This window comes from Colius striatus, chromosome 2, assembly GCF_028858725.1.
Source record: "Colius striatus isolate bColStr4 chromosome 2, bColStr4.1.hap1, whole genome shotgun sequence".
Taxonomy (NCBI): Eukaryota; Metazoa; Chordata; class Aves; order Coliiformes; family Coliidae; genus Colius; species Colius striatus.
Genome location: NC_084760.1, coordinates 24,538,253 through 24,560,484, shown reverse-complemented (window position 1 = coordinate 24,560,484; position 22,232 = coordinate 24,538,253). Strand labels below are relative to the sequence as shown.

General features: G+C 35.4%; 1 protein-coding gene across 1 annotated transcript in view; it reads right to left on the bottom strand.

The window, feature by feature from the left end:
- Positions 1-22,232, bottom strand: part of CSMD1 (CUB and Sushi multiple domains 1) — a 1,065,186-nt gene that overhangs the window by 164,420 nt on the left and 878,534 nt on the right. Inside the window, exons 24-26 of the mRNA XM_061989487.1 lie at positions 12,291-12,482; positions 8,003-8,129; positions 4,843-5,045 (exon numbers count right to left, since the gene is read on the bottom strand). Coding sequence (XP_061845471.1) covers positions 4,843-5,045; positions 8,003-8,129; positions 12,291-12,482 — 522 coding nt within the window. The remainder of the gene's footprint in view (positions 1-4,842; positions 5,046-8,002; positions 8,130-12,290; positions 12,483-22,232) is intronic.

The window sequence follows — 22,232 nt, the reverse complement described above, 5'->3', positions numbered from 1 at the left end:
TATCATAATTGATGACTTTTCTTGTTAAGACAAAGACTTAGTCAGACATCTTTACACATTATTGCTTGTATCTGCTTTTACCTCAAGAGCAAACTTAAAAAATATTGAAAAAGCAAGTAAACAACAGAAAAAACAAAATCAGACTAAACCAACTATGCAAATGCCTCCAGTTTGCATCTTTGCTTTTAATAAAATAAGTATCTGAAGTTCTTCTAATAAGACAGAAATATTATAAAGAAATTGAGAATAAACTCTTTACTACTTTATTAAATTTTTGCCAGTTGTTCTGTATTAGCAAAAAAAAATATTTATAACCTTTCTGCTTACATGAAAACAGAGATAGATATACTGTTAATTAAAGTGTATGCTGACAGAATACTATGACTAAGAGAAATTAGCTTGCCATAGAACCAGAGGTAGGCACTGAAAATTACTATATATGAGCCTTACTCTAGAAAAGTCAGACATTTCCAAAAATGTTTTTTCTATTGTACGAAGAGTGTGAATAATCCTTTGATGTATTATAGCCCTGGGAAGTAAAATCTATGAAACCAGTCAAAGAACTAAGAATGCACCATTTAGTTTGAGAATAGGATATAATTTTCTGAAGTTACAACAGCTGAGAATTTAGCTCACGAAAAGAAGCTAGAGTAGCAGTAGAACTACTATTATGCATTGTCAAAATAAGGCAACCTGGGTCTGTAGGAATGATAACATGATTAGCATCTGCCAGTGCTGTTCTTCTGGGTTTGTTAAACAACAAGTAAACAAATTATATGGTTAGATATAAACAAGCTCTCAATAAAATAAGCTTCAGGTCTGTGAAAGCAATGCACCATCCACTACTATGGGATCCAAGTACTTTCATGTACTCTCATTTCAGGTCTCGAGTAGCTGAACATTCAGGGCAAAACTAACCTGCTTCAATATAGGGCTATCTGATGTGCCTTACAGTATCTAAGGTATTTGCACAGAATTGGAAGATACACCTTCTCCAGTGTAGACAGGCTGAAAGAGGTGGGGTTTCTCAGTCTGGAGAAGGAGACCTTAGAATCACAGAATCCCAGAATGGTTGGGGTTGGAAGGGACTTCTAGAGATCATCTAGTCCTACATCCTGCTAGAGCATGTTAACATAGATCAGGTTGCACAGGAACACATCCAAGCAGATTTTGAAAACCTTCCAGTACCCAAAGTGGCTGGAAAGTGAAGAAAGCTGGAGACTAACTTTTTACAAGGGCATGTATTGATAGGACAAGGGATAATAGCTTCAAACCGAAAGAGGGCAGATTTAGATCAGGAAGATGTTTTTTCCTGTGAGGACGGTGAGGCACTGGAACAGGTTCCCAAAAGAGGTGTGGGTGTCTCATACCTGGAAGTGTTCCTGGAATGCTGGGTTTGATGGGGCTTTGAGCAACTAGCAGAAGGTGTCCCTGCCCATGGCAGGAGGGTTGGAAGTAGATGATCATCAAAGTCCCTTCCAACCCAAACCATTCTATGATGATTTGATTCTATATGACCAAGGACTCTATATGACCAAGACCTGGACAGGCTGGAGAGTTGAGTGGGGAGAAATCTAATGAAATTAAACAAGGGCAAGTGTAGAGTCTTGCATCTGGGAAAGAATAATCCCATGTACCAGTACAAGCTGGGGAATGAACTCTTAGAGAGGAGTGTAGGGGAAAGGGACCTGTGGGCAGAAGGATGACCGTGAGCCAGCAACGTGTCCTCATGGCCAAGAAGGCCAATGGCATCCTGGGATGTATTAGAAAGACTGTGATTAGCAGGTTGAGAGAGGTTCTCCTCCTCTACTCTGCCCTCGTGAGACTGCATCTGGAATATTGTGTCCAGCTCTGGGCCTCTCTGTTCAGGAAGAACAGGGAGCTGCTGGAGACAGTTCAGCACACGGCCACAGGGATGATTAAGGGAGTGGAGCATCTCCTATATGATGAAAGGCTGAGGGAGCTGAGGCTCTTTAGCTTGAAGAGGAGATGGAGGGGTGATCTCATTAATGTTTACAAGTATGTAAAGGACAGGTATCAGGAGGATGGAGCAAGGCTGTTCTCAGTGATGCCCAACAATAGGACAAGGGACAACAGCTATAAACTGGAACACAGAGGTTCTAAAGAAATACAAGGAAGAATTTCTTCACTGTGAGGGTGACGGAGAACTGGCTACCCAGATGGGTTGTTGAGTGTCCATCTCTGGGGACATTCAAAATCCAGCTGGACAAGTTCCTGTGTCACCTCTACTCTAGGTGATCGTGCTCTAGCAGGGAAGTTGGACTAAATGATCTTTCGAGGTCCCTTCCAACCCCTAAGATTCTATGATTCCGTGACTTACAGGTGTGTGACCTTCTGGAGTGGCAGATAACTTATGGCATCTCCAAGGGAACTAGACATCTACGAAAAGACAGGTAGGATTAATTTCACCTACCCTTAGACATCCAGATCTTTGGGATTTACTGTATTTTGATATATTTACATCTCTATCTGATAAAAAGAAAAAGCTAGCTTCAGAGGGAAATTTATCCCATTTACCTTAGAAATAAAGGTCAGAATTAAACTAGGCTAGAAAACTTTTTTTTTTATGGTTAACTTACACAGGAAGTTTTTGCTGCCAGGAATAAAGAAGCCAAATAGCAAATTTGCCTATCCTTTTTTTGTGTTCACTTTTTGTATCATGACCAGAAAGAGTTAGTTGACATTCCTAGCTTGTAATATATAGTTTAAATGCATTTACTGCCCAGAGTAAAGGTCAATTTTGTACAGTGAACTCCATTTTTTGTCTTTTTATGCATGATTAAATGATAATTAAGTTTTAATGAAAAACATTACACTGATTACAATTAACATAATCACTCTTGTCAGTTCATGTCCTCATGTTCTACATGCTGAGCTAAGTGGGCAAGATAAGGCACTTTTAATAGTGTTTAAACATTTTGTAAGCTTCAGCCACTTATATTTTTCCATTAAAATACCTCTAATTACATTTACAATCAACAACAATTTATGGGTGATATTTTCTGGTCTACTCCATATTATCCTTTCACAGTACTCTGTTTTCAGGCAGATGCAATAAGGACATTCCAGAATGCAAAGTATGGAAAGTAATCAGCACATTCACAGCACAGTGAAACAAATTCCCCAGCTAAGTTTAGCACTTTAATGCTTTGTCTTTAAACTGTTAATTTGACCTGATACCTAATGGTATCGTTTCTGTGATACTGAAAGTAGATCTTCATTGATATAGACACTCATCCCAATCTCATAATCCAATACAGAAGTTGCATGTGTAAGAGGATCAGGTTATTGACTATTTTCCAATCCTATGCAATTTTCCACCTAAAGTTTACTTCTGGAATTTTAACTAATATTTAATTAAAATATATTCATTAATGAATGCAACACTTGAAAATACTTCAAGTGACATAGACATAAAATTTGAGCAGTTAACTTTGTATCATCTGCAATTACTAGAGAAAAAATTTGAGCAGCTCAAGACTCTTTGATTCATTGAATTGCAAACAATTAAAGCAGTGAAATTTCAAAACACTGCTGTAAACTCAACTATACTTTGAACAAATGATGAATACTAGATCATATAAAGACCTTCACTTAGTCATAGATTAATTAGCATAAATCTTTTTTAAATCAAGGTCACAGTGGCCTGCCCATTGATTGAAGGAGACTAAATAAACTAAGCTCTGGTTTTTTTAGATACAATAATTATAATTTACTTAAATCATCTTTTTTAGTCCTTACAACTGAAATCTTAAATAAAACATCCCCTCTGTCAAGTAGGGTGAATTAAATTTTAATACCATTTTCTCTTTACTTCAGCTGAGGCATTCAGTTCTTCACCACTAATTCCAAGTAGGATATACTCTGCAATTCCCAACATGATCACCAAGGGCATCCATTAGATAGTATATTAAGATGTCAAAATCAGTTCCTCACCCTTAAAGGATTAAATTGACTCTTACTTACTACGAATATCACTGAAGGTCAAAGACTATGTCAACAAATCAAATTGCTTAAATCTATTTCTCCTTTCAAAATTTTTACATAAACTTATATTTTTGTACAATACAGAAGGTGCTTACTAACCTTAACAGGATAGAAGTACCCCTTAATTTCCACAAATGTAAAATTTAACATTTTTCAAACAAAATGAAATGCAGTATATTATATAGCACATTAGTCTGAAAATTTACAAACATTTATTCTGCTCTTTGTCTCTAGTTCACCTTTCCTACATTTAAGTAGGTAACTTATGCTTGATGAAAGAGCCTGTGGGCGAATTTTGAAAAATTAAACTAAATTAAGTAAACAGGTAAATGTAAAATGCATTATTTAGACACCAAGAAAGCCCCAAAGTATATTTTCTCATGCAAATAACAACGATTGAAACCCTATTAGGACCCTATAGTTATGAATGACAGCACCTGCAGAGGTTTCAATTAATACTCCTACTCTCACAAATTTTATGAATTCATAATTTTCCTATGTTCCTGAACAGAAATACACTTACATACATTCTATCTAGAAATATAAGGATGCAACAACTGGGTCCATTTTGACTTGTATATAATGCTAAATAGCTAATGCTATGCATGTTGTTGAAACACAAAATAAAGAATCATTAAATTTAAATATTCAATGCAAATCCAAAAATTCTCCCTAGTCATAGCTGTTCACATAAATACATAAAATGATGAAAACAATAGAATATCTTTTTTTAAGCCTAGGTCAGAAGATGAGAAACAGTTACTGTCTATAAGTATAATGTAAATAAATACTATATATAATCACTGTACTTGAGATGAAAATATATTTACATACTTGAAAACTGAATGGAGAAGCCTGACTTGCTGATGAAGAAATCACTGTCAAATTGTAATGTTAATGAGTTGAAAGTGCTATGAATATCCTCTGGAAGGGCTGAGCCACTCCATTCTTTCAGAAGTATGCTGCTCTCAACAGGTCCATCCCACACTTTCAAGATGTCATGAGCAATCTCAGTGTCAAAAACAATAAAGTGCAGACTGCAAAGAGAAAGTAAAAGTACTGTACATTATTCATTAAACACAGTTATGCAAAACTCTAAGCAAACACTCCAAATCTGTACTTAGTTTTGAGATGCTGTTTAGGACTGAAGAAGGGTTGGTGGTACCACAGAGTTACCCATTTTTCCTGTTGGATGAGTTACTTGATCTTGTAAGAGAGATCCTATTCCATCCTGAATTACAGAAAACACCATTACAGGTGACCAACGCCTGGCAAATAAGTGATTAACGTATTAGAGAAGGGGAAGAAGTTGCTGGGTAGTTGCTAAACTGCAGTGAGAATGCAGTGAGAATGTGAAAACATCTCCATAGACACCAGAGTCAGTGGAGAAGCAGGGGGAGGAGGTGCCTATGCCCTGGAAGAAAAACTCCACTGTGACCTGTGGTGCAAGCCATGGTGAGGCAGCTGTGCCCCGGTAGTCCCTGGAAGCCACTGGGGAGCAGAGATCCGTTCTCAGCCTGTGGAGGGCCCGATGCCAGAGCAGCTTTGCTAGCAAGACTTGTGATCCTGTGAAGGGCTCACACTGAAGCATTGACTTCATGTTCTGACTGTTTCCATTTTTAACATTGAAAGAATCTAACAGGTAAACATAAAAACTTATTTTCTGTTTCAAAGAGTAGTACACTGATACTTCTCCATTACATTTGTCATGAATTGGAAATCAGTAATTTGAAAATTTTAATTTAAATATAAATAATGCATTGAAATCACCTATGATCGAGTGAATTCAGTAATGGGACGAGTGAAAGGGCTTACTAAAAAAAATAGGTAAAAAAACCTCCCAGTGAATAAATTGCCATTTTCTTATCTTGCTTTCCTTCTTCATTTTTAAAAAGTAAGTTTTCCACCTAAGCTGCATAATGAAATAGCTTATTATTTGCTAACTCTTTGCTAACAAATAGCTAACATTCCGAAGAAATACATGGAAATCATACTTCTATCTTGCCACTGGAGTATAAGATTAATCTATTCTAGTATAATTAAGCATATTAGTATTGATAAATTATTTAAAATTAAAGACATTAAATTTATCTATATTGATTAGAAGTTAAATGCTTTTATTACATGCACAGCAACTTACTTTGTGTTAGAAATAAACCAGCTAGGTTCAATATTGAAAAGGATTTTGCCATTTCAAAGCTTTTGAATTTGTGTGTTACTAAAGCAAAACTGAGCTGAAAGAGTCTTTAAATTTTGTTATTCTTTCTGTTTGAGTGGTTTAGCTATACATTAACAGTGAAGTATGATAGTCTTGTCACTATGTCAAACTGATGAGGAAAAGCGGTTTTAAAAGTTCTTGTTATATTACCATTTTCCTTCTTCTTGAGTTCTTGAATCCTTCCATCATCTTTCCATAAATCATTATAGAAATAAAAGCTCTAGATGCCATCAGTCAATTCTTGGCATGCAGCTTTATTTCATTCACTAGCCAACAGTTGTGTTTCCTTCATTTTCTTTTCTAATTTCTTCCTTTTTTTATTGTGCTGACTACGCTATGTGCAGAAATCTTCCTGTCCTTATCTATTAAGCATTCTCTCAATCCAATATGCCCTTTTTATTGTCATTTTTCTCAAATTTGATTATTCTCAATGTCTTCTGAGGTGTTGCTGGTCTTATTATTAAAGTGATTATGAGAAAAAAGTCAGATACATACATAATTCAAAATGTGATGTATGTTAATAATATGATAGAAGAGAGTAAGAATGGAAAATGAAAACCCTTCAGAGTTGTATATAAAGATTTATAGTAGTAATCTTTTCTGCTACTTCTGTTAATTGACAAATCCTCATCAGATTAAAGCGTTCATGACAAAGTAACACTTCCTAATAGACACCCAATAAGGTTCAAGATGCCTGATGTCTGAGCACTCCTGTCAGAGTCAGGAATGTTTCAGCTTCTAGAGGTAATGTATTTTTAAAAGTGTTGAATAATCACATTTTTTTTTAAATCAAATTATTAAATTGAACATGACACTAAGATACAAAGGAAAAACACTACAATCATTCAGGGGAAAAATTCTGAAACCACAGTTGACAGTTATATTGGGTCTGATTAAGATGGAATTAACTTTTCCCATAGCAGCCCTCAGAGTACCATGCATTGTATTGGTAGCCAGCCAGGTGTGGATAATACCAGTGTGTTGATCATTGCTAAGCAGTGCTCACACAGCATCAAGACTCTCTCCAACATTACACCCTCATCAGAAGGCTAGGGGTGAGCATGATCTGGGGAGGGAACAGAGCCAGGATAGCTGACTCAAACTGACCAAAGGGATATTCCACACCATATGACACCTGATCTGCAATAAAAGCCAACAGAAAAAAAGGAGGGAGCGGGGGATTTATTATTATGTCATTGGTCTTCCAGAGCAACTGCTATGTATATTGAAGCCCTTCTTCCCAGGAAATGGCTGAATGTCATCTGCTGATGGGAAGTAGGCAATAATTTTGTTTGTTTGTTTTCCTTTGCTTCTGTGTGTGGTCTTTACATTTGCTTTATTAAAGCTCTTCTTATCTTGACCCATGAGGGTTTTTCCCATCTTATTGTCCCCTCTCTCTGTCCTGACGCTCTGGAGTGATAGAGCAGCTTGATGGGCAGTTTGCATTTAACCAAGGTCAACTCATCACCAACAGGTCTGCACTTTAGTTTGTTTACAGATAGAAAAAGGCATAGCAGTGCACCACTACCACGCTGAAGATTTATTGACCATATTTTCTAAACAGAATTCACAGTTCTGAATCAGGTACCTCGCTGTCCCTACACAATTCAGATACCCAGATTCCCTAGAGGAATGGCACTCATAAATGCCAGCATGACATGCACTAACTTTATTAATGTGAGGAGATAAAAAACAAAAACTTGTGTATAAAAGTGTGAGAATGTAAGGCATAGACTATAATGTTTAAAATGCTGAACTCAACAATAAATATTTTACCTGATTGTCTTTCCTGGATCTGCTTCAATAATCCAAGTGCAATGAAGATTGTTGTCATATGGTGCTGGGTAACCAGGAGACAAAATGCGCCCTGATGTAGCAGCATGAATTCGACCACCACACTCAGCTACAAAATAAGTATTAGATTTCTTTTTAATAAGATCATATTTTGTACAACCATTTTCTGTTCATTTCGTATCTCTATCTTCTAAAAAGATAACAGAATGACCTAGTATCTCTGAAGCAGTACACATAGCTACAAAGCAGTACAGGTATGAGTTAAAAAGGCACATATAATGATCTCATTCCTGCCTCGTTATAAAGTAATAAACCACACTTGTGTGATTACGTGACTTTATCAACAAGTGTTGTTCAATATGAACTGAGACTACTAAAGGACAATTTTAGTAGCAGCAAGAGAGCAAAAATGCTTCAGAAATAGCCCATATATCATATTTGGATTTTCTAAGTAACACTGAATGCTCAAATTCAGACTTTATAGTGTTGAAGTTTGTAACTAAAATCACATTCTCTGTTGTTCTCAAGTTAAAATGCCTTTACTTTAATGATTTCACGTTACTGCTATACACCTTCAAATTTAGTTATATCCAAAAGCAGTGAGGTATTACATCATAATTTCCCTTAGTATGTAAAAATATAAATGTCATACAGTCACAAAGTGAGAGAGTAAACCGGAAAGCCATGATTTGAAAGTGTGTGGTGTCTGATTTAAAACATTTTTATTATTAATGCTATCTTAACTATCTGGAGAGACCAACTGCAGTACTAAGTATCCAGAATGAAATTATGGTACTTTAGAGCGCCATGCTGTTGTCTGGCCAGTATAAAGACATATCTTGATAAAACTGGAACTCTGTAACAGTCAGGTGCCAATGAACCATAAAGGATTAGTAGCTCTTCAGTTAAGTGATATACCTCAATTTCCACTTCATTTATAGTGTTGCCTTACAAGTAGTGGCATTATAAAATGATATCATGGGGAACTCTTCAAGCATAGCTGTACAGCAAGCATAGTATAAGACACAGATGATGAAAGAACCTTAGTAATTCAACCAAATAAACTATCAACAGCATTCTTAAAAATAATAAGTCTTATATATATCACCAAATCACTGCTGACAACCAAATTGCTATCAGGAAGAAAAATAAGTGTAGAGTAGACAAGGTGATTTAATTTACTTACATAGCCTGCTGGGTTGCTCACTCAAAGTACTACATAGCAGAAAGCTTCTTTAGTATATAATTTCTTCAAATGTAACCTTTACCTAAGATTTCAGTTAATCTTCATTATACAAGAAACTTCAGAATGCAACAGTGACTGTGACAGATAACTGCAGATATAGAAATGACTGACACAGTACTGCATTTACCAAAGAACGCAAGATAACTGTGAAACAAAAATTATTTAAACTGAAACTGACAGATTTTCCTTAGAATTCTGAGAAGACTCATTTAGAAACCGAATACACTATGAAATTTAGGATGATGCACTATAGAGTTCATATACTAAAAAAACTCCACATAAACATTTTAGAAAGAGATCAAAAGTAAACTTTCAAAAGTGATTACAAAAAAATCCCAAATGTTTGGTTTTCATTATGCAGAAATGACCACACTGTAAAATCACCATCTCAAAGAATATATTATATAAATTACTATAAATAGTAGAAGCGATATATTCAAAAAGTTCTACCATTTTCTAGAAAAGGAAATATAAGTATTTATTTTTTTCTTCATTTTTACTTAGAACATAGAAAAAAAAAAAGAAAATGAGTGCTGTTGTAACAGTATACCACTAAAAATGAATAGGTGTAGAATATAGAATCATAGAATCATTTAGGTTGGAAAAGACCTTTAATAATCAAGTCCAACCACTAACTGCCATGTCCATCTCTAACCTATGTCCCTGCAATATCTGGAATATGTCTATTCATGGGCTTAAAATTCTTTGTGAATCCTATTGAATGACTGTAAAAACAATACTGAATGTACATGTTACTGGAGAGAAATGGCAAATATCAAATGCTTTTCTAAACCACAAGAAGTAAAAAAGAATAGCTGTCCACAAACAGGACGATATTAAGAAAGTGTATCAAAGAAAGAAAGAGATGTTTGCAAGTTCATGACAACTTAAGAAAAGTAAGCTAGTGAAATCAGAGTAGAAAAAGATAAAACCATGACAGTATAAGATAAAATAAAGAAATAAAAGATAATATAAATAACAAGGCCAAGGGGGGGATGCGGGGAAGGAAGTAAGTATGAATCGATCTACAGATGCTCAACTGGGCTTTGAGAAATCTTCATGACAAGTTTTCTTGTGCACAGAACAGTAGAAAAATACAACAATATAGTGTAGGTTACAGACTTCATGACAGGTTGTTTAGAAAGATCCAGCTTTAGAAGATTTTCAGAGAATGATGAAGGACTTCTTGGGGAGTTAGAAGAACATTAAATTGAAGAATGGGAAGAGGGAGTTCACACAAAACTGATGCAATCCCTAAATTTGTTTTTAAAGATAGGAACAAGGACAGTAAATTAAAAGATTTGTAAATATTTAAAGATACATCAAAAATACCTTTGAAGAGATAGAAAGTAGAAGTAAAATCTGCCTCAGGATGCTGAATGAAAATTGACTGCTCTATTGATATCAGGGTATAATTCAATTTAGACGAAGTGAGATCCTTGAGAAACAAGAGATTTTAGTACAAGTGATTCCAAAAGCTCAACAACAAAACACAGAAACCAAATGTAGTAATGCAAGGTACAAACCCAAAGTATAATGAAAAAACAAAGAATAGCAATCATAAATAGAATACAGAAGCTTAAGAGTATACTGTTGTCCAGAAAGCTGGAAATACAGTTAGAGATATCAGAGTGGAAGAAGCATTGCCTTATGGTGATGCAATTAAATAAAATCAGAGTGAAAAATACATATATTGATCAAAATCCCTTTGAAGAAGGGCTATGGAAGATGTTTCACAGGATTGGAGATAGGAATTTTCATTAGATTCACTTGACCCTGGGCTCCCCATCTTCATGGTTCAGAATTTAACATGCCATATATGGCTTAGAAGAGAAATTATCACACTAAAAAAAGGAAATAGGTAGATTAATGGACTTATTCACCTAATAGATTTGAAGCCAACAAGTATTTTAGAATTTATTTGAACATTTACTTTGCACAAGAAAGTATTACAGAAAATTATCTTAGAATAATGATTTCATTTAAATTAAATGTGGAGATAGTCAAAGGTAAGACTAATTATGTCTCTCTTCTATGAAAGGGCAAACTTAGAGGAAAAGGAAGCTAATCAATTAAACTGAAGAGCTTGAGGACTTGAATGTATAAGAGGCTGGAATGGTCTTCAAATAAAAGCGTTGTTTTAACCTGTCATGTATGTGTAAGAAAACTTACACGTAGAATTATAGAATTAAGTGATACTTCTATTAAGAGAGCAGAAATGCTGTTCACTGATGTTTTTATGGCACTTATCCACTGGGTAAGTTGAACTTTTGAAAAGACGGGAGTTTGGTCCTTTGTAAACTGCAGATCTGTGGATGTGTTCAGCAGGACATGGAATGGAGAATGTAGCAACCCATATGGGAGAAAGGCAACAGGCAAGTATTCTGCAAGTCAGGTGAGTGTTGAAAGCAGTTGGTGGCCTGCTTACAGGAGGCAGCTGAGGCAAAAACTAAGCATCAGAAGACATAGACCTTCCCAAGGACTCACAGGAACTTCATGTGAAACTCCAACTGAGGACATCGCTGGTAATTTCTGGAATGAAAAGGAAAACTAGAGGAGAGAAACTGCTTAGCAGTTTTATGTATCTCACCTAGTAGTTCCCTATTTAACATTTATGTTGGTTTTAATGAGGTACAGTTTTAGGCACTTGAAGATGTGGGATATTTAAAAGTTTTGTCTCAAGGGTCTGACAGATGGGGTATCCTAGCATGATAACAAAGACTCAAGAGCAGATAGGTAAAACAATCCACCAAAGTGGAATGAAAATCAGAAATTAGCTTCAGAATGAGAAGTTGAAATAATTTCTGGTGAAAATAGATAAGACAAAAAAAATATTTGCTTTGTGATGAGATCTATTCAGCATGTAAAGTTTTTAGATGATGATACTGCCTATGATAGCATATCAGACTCGATGACCCAGGATATCATCAGAACCAAAACTATAATTTTTTTACACCATTATCATATCATAAAGTATAGAAAGAATATTTGGTGTTTCTTTCTGGAAATACCAGACCGTATTACCTATGCAAGTAGGCAAAGGTTTGTCCCAAACTCTTCGATCTCCGCTTAAGCAGGTCATAACACTACTACCATGCATTGTATAGCCAGGATTACAGCTGTATAAAATGACAGTGTCTATAAAATGTCCTTCATCTCGGATCTTGTAGCCATAATTTGGTATGCCAGGATCTTCACACTTCACTAGGTCAAAACCTGCAAATAGAAATGGAAAGAGACAAGATGAAAAAAAAATCAGAGACAAAATATCAAACAAAATATAATGCCAATGAATTTGATCTTGATGCAAATTATATTCTCATGATTCAATCAAATTACATGTATCCATAGTGATGAAAGATAAGTTACTGGGTAAATTTGGTAAATATGAAACTAAAATACCAAGAACTACTTTTCGTGTGATATTTGGTTATGGCATTAGTTTATTTAAGAAACTGTGTTATCTACACTATCCTAAAAGAGATTTGTAAGCAATTCATTAATTTACAACACTTCCATTGTATCATTCATTTTTATTTAGAGGAAAGAAAGTATGGACCATGTATTTGGACCTAAGTGTGAGTTTCACCTCCTCATCTAATGTCCATAATGAAGCCAGAAGATCATAGTGATAACTCAGGAAAAAAAAAAAAATCACAAATGTTACTCCATCCATCCTAGTGTCAATACAGCATGGCTTTAGTTTTTTCTCTGCTGAAATGAAGACATATTCTCTTACCCATATTCAATTATCATTCCCTTTTCTGCCCTGTTAACATGCCAAATAGGATAAACAGCTCCTTCTGCCTGCCTTGAAATGGATAGCTCCACTCTGGGCAGCTACAACTCTACATATTTTACTCTTTCCTCTGCATTTACTCCATATAGCATAGTTAAAATGTAAAGATACATTCTAAATCACTCCCTTTACATTGAGGTCCAGTTCTTTGAGCAACATAAACTGATTCCAAATCATGTCACATTCCCAGACCAAATAAATAATTCTGAATCTAAAAACGGTTTTCATTTTGCTGTCTTTATTTTTCTGAACAGCTTCAGCAAGTGGTTCTGAATCAGGCTGCTGTCTTTCCTGCAGTTTACCGTTTTTAGCTCCTTCTCTACATGAGGTTGCCCAGAAATAATGTGGATGCCTGCCCCCTGGAAGTGTTCAAGGACAGGCTGAATGGGTCTTTGAGCAATCTGGTGTAGTAGAAGGTGTCCCTGGCAAGGGGAATGGAACTAGATGATCATTAAGGTCCATTTTAACACAAACCATTGTATGAGATCTTTCACTAATTAGGAGAAAATCAGACATCTTCATGGTAAATAACATACTCATGTGACTTTTCATTATTCTACAAATGCACAAACTAGAATTATGTAGTGGTTTTGCCTGTGCCAGGTTTTGGTAGAGGGTGTGGACTACATGGGTAGCTTCTTTTAATACAGATCTGCCAGAAGCTTCCCCTGTAGCTGATAGGGCCAATGTAAGTTATTTGACAGATAATGTGATGATATTTAAATGCTGCTTTGACAGCATGAGCCAGAATAACCCTATTTCCCCGAGACCTGCTTTTAGATACTTTCCCGTATTTTAGTAGCTATGACATTTGGTTTTCATTGGAAGTGGCATGTTATTGACAGATGAAACTTTCCTGATTATAGAAACTATTAGTGTGTGGTGAAATACACTTTCCAGAAGACTGGTATATAGCTATAAAGCAACACAGGAGATCATTCTCTGCTACCTTCTACCACATAAAGAAGAAACAGTTGTCAGGGAGAGGTTGTCTCTTTTATAAGACCAAAAGACAAATTTGAGGAGAAGTGAAACAAACCTTTGGACAAACAAAAGTTTCTAGTCTGCTATATAGCCATCTTCATTACAGAAGATGTCAAGACTAGAAGAAAACTATCATTCTGATTTGCTATCATTTCAGGTATTCCTCTTAGCATTTAGTTTTGTACATGCATAAATATATATGATGCAATGCCAGAGAATCTTATTTCTTTTCTCCTTTTTGCACTGCCGCTTCTGTAGGATGATACGTCTATAAAAGACACTAGATCTCCTCATTCATCAGACTAAGGGCTTCCTGAATGGTGCAAAAACAAGTTTAGTGTGTTTATCTTTTAAAAATGTTTGCACAGTATGCACAATGAGTACAATGCTTCATTTTCTTCTCATCTGCAATAATGATTGCTGAGGACTCCTGAAACCACACTGGCATGGAGTTAAAGAAATCCTGCCACAGGCTTTAGAAGTTTGACAGAAGCTTAGCAGAGTCTGCCTGCACTTCCCCTATTCTTGCTTTGAAATTGGACAGAGTAGCACAAAAGACCTTCTTGTTTTCCCTTTAGCTTATTAATAGTTGACATCATTATAATGTCAGTTATGCCTTCAGGTATCCACTAACAAACAAGTTTCCCATCTCCTTTGCTTTGTAGACTACTAAGAGTTCTCCAAGGTGAGCTAAAGTACTGCAAAAGTATACCTATTTAAAGTAAGCTTGCTTTTCTTGATTATGTTTACAGACTCTGGCAGAAGTCCATAAGACCCCACAAATGACAGGTTGAAATGCACATTACTACTGCAATAGAATACTATAACTAAATAAAACACAGCCTGACAAAAAGATATTAAATTAATCATTAAATGAACACAACATCAATGTAAACACTTACTGGGACTCTTCCAGAAACTTTGTTCTAAAACCATTTTTTCTGAAAACAGAAATTAATTCAAAATGTAAATCGAGATTTGGTGTTTAGGAAGAGCCTCCACAAAAATTGTTTAGTTTCCTTTATTTTAAGCCTAAAATATCCAACCTGCAAAACTATTTACTAGACTTTATCTCTATTTTTGCTAATACAGTTTGGAAATTATTTCTGTTATACTGTATTGAAGACAGGTTTTGGAAGGTACTTGCAGCTGAACTGAAAGATACGTTTCAGGGACACACTAAGCATAATCCACCCACTAATGGACACAAAATCTAGTGCAAAGTAAAAACACTTTAGTGCAGACAGTTTAGACATCTTGTCCTCAGCTTCATTGTTTCACTGCACAGATTTACTCGCAGCTCTCACTAATGTACCATCATCATAATTAAACTCAGTTGTAATTAATAGTCTACATACATTACAGACATGTCAGTAATTTTTACCATGATAACTGGTATTTCCACATTCTTGATTATTTATATCAAATATGACAGAACAAATCCTGTTAGATAAATAGTGTCAGGGGGTGATAACCATTGAGATGTATTCTGTCTGTTTTGGTTTTAATTTAACTGGCTTTTATCCATTCATTGTTCTGATAGTCCTTTAATGAAACTCAGGAATAAGATAACTGGCAGCAATTTGCCAGTACAATAATCTTTCTCAGCAGTAAGAATATTGGAAGAATTTCTGACTGCTAGCTCATTTTGGTGTTAGGTAAACCCAAGTACTGTGACTGTATAGAGCTCATGACCATATTTCCCCACTGCAAAAGTTCACAGTATCTACTTTACACTTAATTTCTATTGCAACATGTCAACAAAGATTTCACAACAGTATGGTTCTGTATGACAAATTACACCAGAGGTACAAAAGCATCAGGGAAAAAAAGGAATAGACAGTTAGATTTTTTGTGTGTGATGGGAAGGGGAAGAAATTGGATAAGAAGAGCCAGAAAGGCATCAAGATCCTGCTATATTTGCACAAGACTATCAGCAGCTACAGCATGTGGAATACTCCAAGAGAGAATCTTACCGGTGGAAAAGTACAGTGAAAGTATGGCTGCAAATTATATACTGTCATTCTGTTGTGGTTTAACCCCAGCTGGCAACTGAGCACCGTGCAGTCACTCGCTCAGTCCCCACAGGTGGGATGGGGGAGACAATTGAAACAGTAAAAGTAAGAAAACTCACAGGTTGATATAAAGACAGATTAATCACTAAAGCAAAAGCCAGGTGTTAAAGCAAAGCAATACAGGGATTTCACTCACTACTTCCCATTGTCTGGCAGATGTCCAACCATTTCCAGGTCAGCAGGGCTCATCATGCATAGCAATTACTTGGGAAACTACCATCACTCCAAATGTCTGCCTCTTCCTTCTCTCCTGTTTATATGCTGAGCATGACATCATATGGTATGGAATATCCCTTGGGTCAACTTAGGTCAGTTGTCCCAGCTACTTATACACCCCCAGCCAACTCACTGGTGGGGTGGTGTGAGAAGCAGTAAAGTCCTTAACTTTGTATAAACACTGCTCAGTATTAATGAAAATTTCTCTTCATTATCAACACTGTTTTCAGCACAAATCCAAAACATAGCCACATGCTAGCTACAGTGAAGACAAATAACTCTACCCTCGTGCTTTCCTGTGTGACCTAATCTAGATGGACCTACTTTAGCAGGGAGGCATGTTATGTTACGACTGTATTAGCAGAACATGTAAGCACAATGTCATTTGGAACCAGAATATAGGTCCCCAATGAGACCCAAGAAATTGGGCTTCAGGGCTTTATTTCTTCATTTTTTTTTCTTTCTGGATTAGCAAACCTTGTTCATACTTTGTCACAAAGCATACTATGGCAATTAAAACTTTACCCATGGAGATGAAAGAACGGTTTTAAAACAGGAAATAATTGAACTGCCAGTAAAATTAATTTAACATCACAGCTCTTGCTACTGTTGTCCCATGTTGCAAATTTGTTCAATAGTTTTTGACAGGTTAACTTTATTTGCAAGCTTTATGTTGGATTGATTACTGTTTGCCAATGCTATTCAGAGTTTATGCCAAGTCGTATATAAAACTGGCACAAAAGCACAAAATGCTTATAATTTTCCTTCTCTGTGCTCTAGTTAATCTTACAGAAATTCAAGCATTTGTTCACGCCAGATTCAGATCAAATTTGCATTGGCAGGTGTTCTGATGCTATACAGATTTGTTTTTAAAGATCATGCTGTGATATACTGTGATTCCAGAACATTGTAACCACCAAGTAAAACTATACTGTAGCCATCAAGCTCTTAAAAAATTTAAAAAATAAAAATTTGGAGAGAATTTCTTGTCATAAATTCAAAAAAATATGAACCTATGTTGGAAATTCTATGAACTCTGGCAGTTTGTATTATGAACTCTAAACAAAAAGCCTACCAGACAAAATGGTAAAGACATTTTAAAAGAAATGTCGTCAGGGGTATTTGCAAAACTTTAGACATCGAATTTGAAAAAGAACAGATCCTGAAAACATAATAGGTATAGGTCAACACTATTGATGACATGAGTTTAGATTAGTAAATTTGTACTCATATAGTTTGCTATTAATATTACTGCTTGTTACAGATAGGTGAATCCTATTAAAACCACAAGATTAATAATCCCCATAAAAATTTAGTAAGTCACAGGGGGTTAATTATCCTGAATGTAAAAAAAAATTTGCAGCTCATATATCAAGCACTAAAAGATGAAAAGCATACCCCATGGGACACCAAATGGTGCTTCATAATCTGTTACAACCATATTTACTATACTATGACTACAGATTGGGTAGACCCTGCTCAGTGAAAACTTAATTTTATCCTTGCATTTCTACTTAGTGTGGAAGACAGAGCTCTTAAAAGACATATATTCTGTCTTCATCTCCTGAAAGTAGTGTGGTAGAATGTTTTGGGTTGACTCCAAAAAAAGAAACACATATATAAGGACATACATGGACATCTTAAGAGATACCTTAATATTAAAAATACAAGGTGATGTGAAAACATCGGAAACATCAAAAACTGTGTTAGTGTTATCTAAATCTCAAGTAATTTGAGATCATAAAAATAACCTATATGTTTTACATAGAATAATTTTTTAACTTCTGAAGAGTAATTAAAAGTATGAAGTGGTACTCGAGATAATGTTCAGAGTCTGTAATGGATTTCTAAATGCAAATAAATGTCAACAAATACTCATTCTGCAGTTGTTGCATCTTAAACATCCATAGCATCTTAAACATGCATAACATAGACTATTTAATTAAATCAATGCAATTAAAAATGAGAGTTCTTGGCATTTTCATTCTGTCTTGGAACCATTTATGTGCTATTAAAACCTACAGTTGCAGAGAAAAAAAAACCAAACAAACGACTATATTATGTACTGGAAAATGTGCCAATTACACAATCACCACCTAATTAGAATGATAGAAAAGTCTATAGAAACAAAAGTCTTTGGATAATGTGGTTATAGTGAAGTATCTAAAACTTGCATGAACTTTCAAAGAGTCCAGGACGACAAACAAGCATAAGCAATATGCACTGAACAAAATTAGCTCCAGACTTGGTTTTCTTGGATCTGTAATTTTTTTGTAAGGACAGTTGAAATATTTTATGTCTTAATGATTGAATATTTCTGAATTCTAACATAGATCATCTGAAAGAGATCTAAGGAGCCCTGTTTTTCAAATAAAATTATTATTTCTACATGGTTGTACAGTAGCATGAGCTCAAAAGTAATGATACCTACTGCTTTGTGTTCTTTGGAATTTCAGTTTCTCAAAAGCTTTACAATCTATTGGCAATTCAAGTTTGACTACAATGCTGAGACATTCAATGGACAATACTTCCTAGCAGTTTCAGCACCTTTTCTTTACATACGCTTTGGGCAAGGAATTTATATAACATGTAAAACATAAAATAGTGATGTTAACAGGTCTTTTGAGCATAAAAGGGGAAAGAAAATAACTTTTCTGTTATTTTTCTTCTGTAATTAGTATATTATAAAAAGTTTTAAGGCTCTGTGTCTAAATCTCATTTATAAACAGTGGGAAATGACTGATAAACACAATACTTAAAAATATTCTGTAGGTTATTCTGTACTTATGAAAAGAGACTGACTCTTTGGTGGCGGGAGGAGTGGGGGAGGGGGAAAGGACAAGAAATAACATGAATATATCATTATTTTTTTTCTGTTATTTAGTGCAAAGTACTTTGGCTTAACACCTAAAAACTGCTTCAGTGATTACAAACGCATTCATTTCCTAATAGTCTTTTCTAGAATACACACTCTCAGAGTAATCAAGTCACCATGGACATAATGGATTGTAACATGGAAAAAAAAAATTGTACAACCTTTTAAAAACCAGTATAGTACAAACAACACTGAAAGTTAAAGATCCCCACCATCTGCAGCTATGCTCGTTCTTTTACACGCTGACAGGGAAGCAATGTGCACATAGCACTTGTTATTGTAGGTAGTAGTATTGATACTCAACGCTTTGAAAATAAAGTTCTAAATACACTGTTGTGAACAACTTAGATAATGAGAAACACATAAATTTTGTCTACCCTTCCTTATTCTATCTTAAGCAGCTTTCCGTATGTAGAAAATTTATGGAATCAGAAGAAAGAAAAATAATAATGTTTATAGCATTCATCTTCTTTACCTATCTTTATTCTGAAATAGTCTACTCTCTACATGCATCCCTAATTCTGCTCATATATCATATACACATAGTTTTCACAGAGTAATTTTAATACTGTGTATAAACTTTTGAAGGAATAATCTTACTCTTATTTTAAAATAATTTTCTTACAGTTTTAAATAGTTAGAAATATAGCTCTCATGACTGGAAAATTTGTTCTCTATTTATTGCTAATCTCCAGTTACAAAAAACTTACTAGATAAGAGAGAGATATACTTAATCTGTTGACATGTAAACAATTCCCTCATATAATGAAGAAAAGGGAGAAAAGGATCTGAAAGGGAGAAAGGAGAAGGATCTGACCAGGGCACAGCAGAGGGGGCGAAGAACCTCCCTTGACGTGCTGGCCACATTCTTCTTGATGCATCCCAGGATGCCATTGGCCTTCTTGGCCATGAGGGCACATTACTGGCTCTTGTTTAGTGTATTATCAACCAGGACTCCCAGGTCTCTCTCTGCAGAGCTGCTCTCCAGCAGGTCAATCCACAGACTGTACTGGTGCATGGAGTTGTTTCTCCCCAGGTGCAGGACTCTCCACTTGTCCTTGCTAAACCTCATGAGATTCCTCTCTGCCAAGCTCTCAAGCCAGCTGAGATCTTGCTGAAAAGTCTCTCCAAGTCTTGATAATGCAATCAAATAGCACTATTCTCACCCCCACCCAGTCACTCACTGTTTCCTCCACAGTTGGATGAGTGAGAGAACTGGAAAGACAATATTAGTGATCTCATCAATATCTACAAATATGTAAAGGGTGGCTGTCAGGAGGATGGAGACAGTCTGTTCTCAATGATGTCCAATGATAGGACAAGGGGCAATTGTTACAAGCTGAAACATAAGAGGTTCCAAAGAAACATAAGGAAAACTTCTTCACTGTGAGGGTGAGGGAGCACTGGAACAGGCTGCCCAGATGGGTTGTTGAAGCTCCTTCTCTGGGGATACTCAAAACCCACCTGGACGAGTTCCTGTGTGACCTACTCTACGTGGTCCTGCTCTGGCAGGGGAGTTGGACTAGATGATCTTTTGAGGTCCTTTCCAGCCCTTGAGATTCTATGATTCTGTGAAGTGAAATTTCCCAGAAGCTTTTCTTTTTGCATATAATAAGTTTTTACTTTTCAATTTTTCAACTTTGACTTTCTTTTATAATAGTTTTTTCTATGAATGAAATACATCTTACATTAATTTAGGGTTAGTCACATAATTATACTGCTATTAAAATGTCCTGTGAATATATATATATACACATATGTGTAAAGTAAGACTTACTATTTTAATGATTTTTGCCTTTTGTTGATTTTCATTTAATTTTGTCTTACATTTTTACTGAAGTATGTGAAGATTGTCTTTGGAACAGATCTTATACACCAATTAGTTACTGAAAGAATACTGAAAGAGCTTCTTTTCATTACTGGATTGTTCTGCTCAACTGAAACTACACAGCCTGAGGCAAAGACACTATATTTCTGAATTTGACTCTGTGTGCTAGGATAATTGACTGAGTTTGCAATCGCAGAACATTGCTTTCACTAACATTCTTTTAACATTTTCAATTACTAGACTTAGGAAGTTAATGAAATCAAATTTCAGTTCAGGATTCTCTTAAATTAATTTCCAGGTTTACATAATTTATATAAATTTAGATTACACTCATGCAGATTCACCTTCCATTCACTAAATTTTCACTATCTCCTGAAAGATGCAGCACAGTGAATGTTTGCAACACAGAAACTGAAAATTAGAACTCAATCTTTAGCAATAACAGAATAGTATGCATGTCTAACCTGCTATCTGAGAAATGTATTGCAAAATTTCTTTTCTTAACAATATCTTGAAGTCGATGGAAAGAACATTGTGGAACTGATAACTATGCATGCTAAGTATAGAGGATGATAAATACAAGTAGTAACATCAAACCTAGGTTTAAAAATAAATAAATCTATCCATGCACAGTCCAAAATCTGTTTTCTTTTAGGAACACTAGCTAGAATTTGCTGCAAGCTCTGTGGAGTTGGGAGAAAGAAGAGGGAAAGAGTCATAACAACAATAAAGGTATATACAAAGTGAGTGATGCCCAATGTAACTACTCACCACACAGTATCCTACCCCAGACAAGCCCAGGACATCTGTATAACTCCTCAGCATTATACAGTACTAAGAGCACCACAAAATACTTGTATATGACATTTATGATAAAGTGTAAAAGGGCTGTTTTTGTTTTTCCACTAGCAAAGTGAAACTATGTTCAATGAATGAGGACTAAACAGTAGCAAAGAAGCATTTATGACATAAGTGGAAGTAAGTTTAGTTCTCCATATGATGAGAGAAAACAGCCACTGTTAAAATTCCTCTCGTGTCAAGAAAGATGGGGAGTGATTAACACTGCAGGAAGACTACCTGATTGTTATTCAGAGCCTGTACTGCATTGTTCCTTATTTAAAGTTGCAATCTGTTACTTTTACCAGGCATCTGTGTTTTGCTTTTACTGCTTGTCACTGTGTGGTATCAA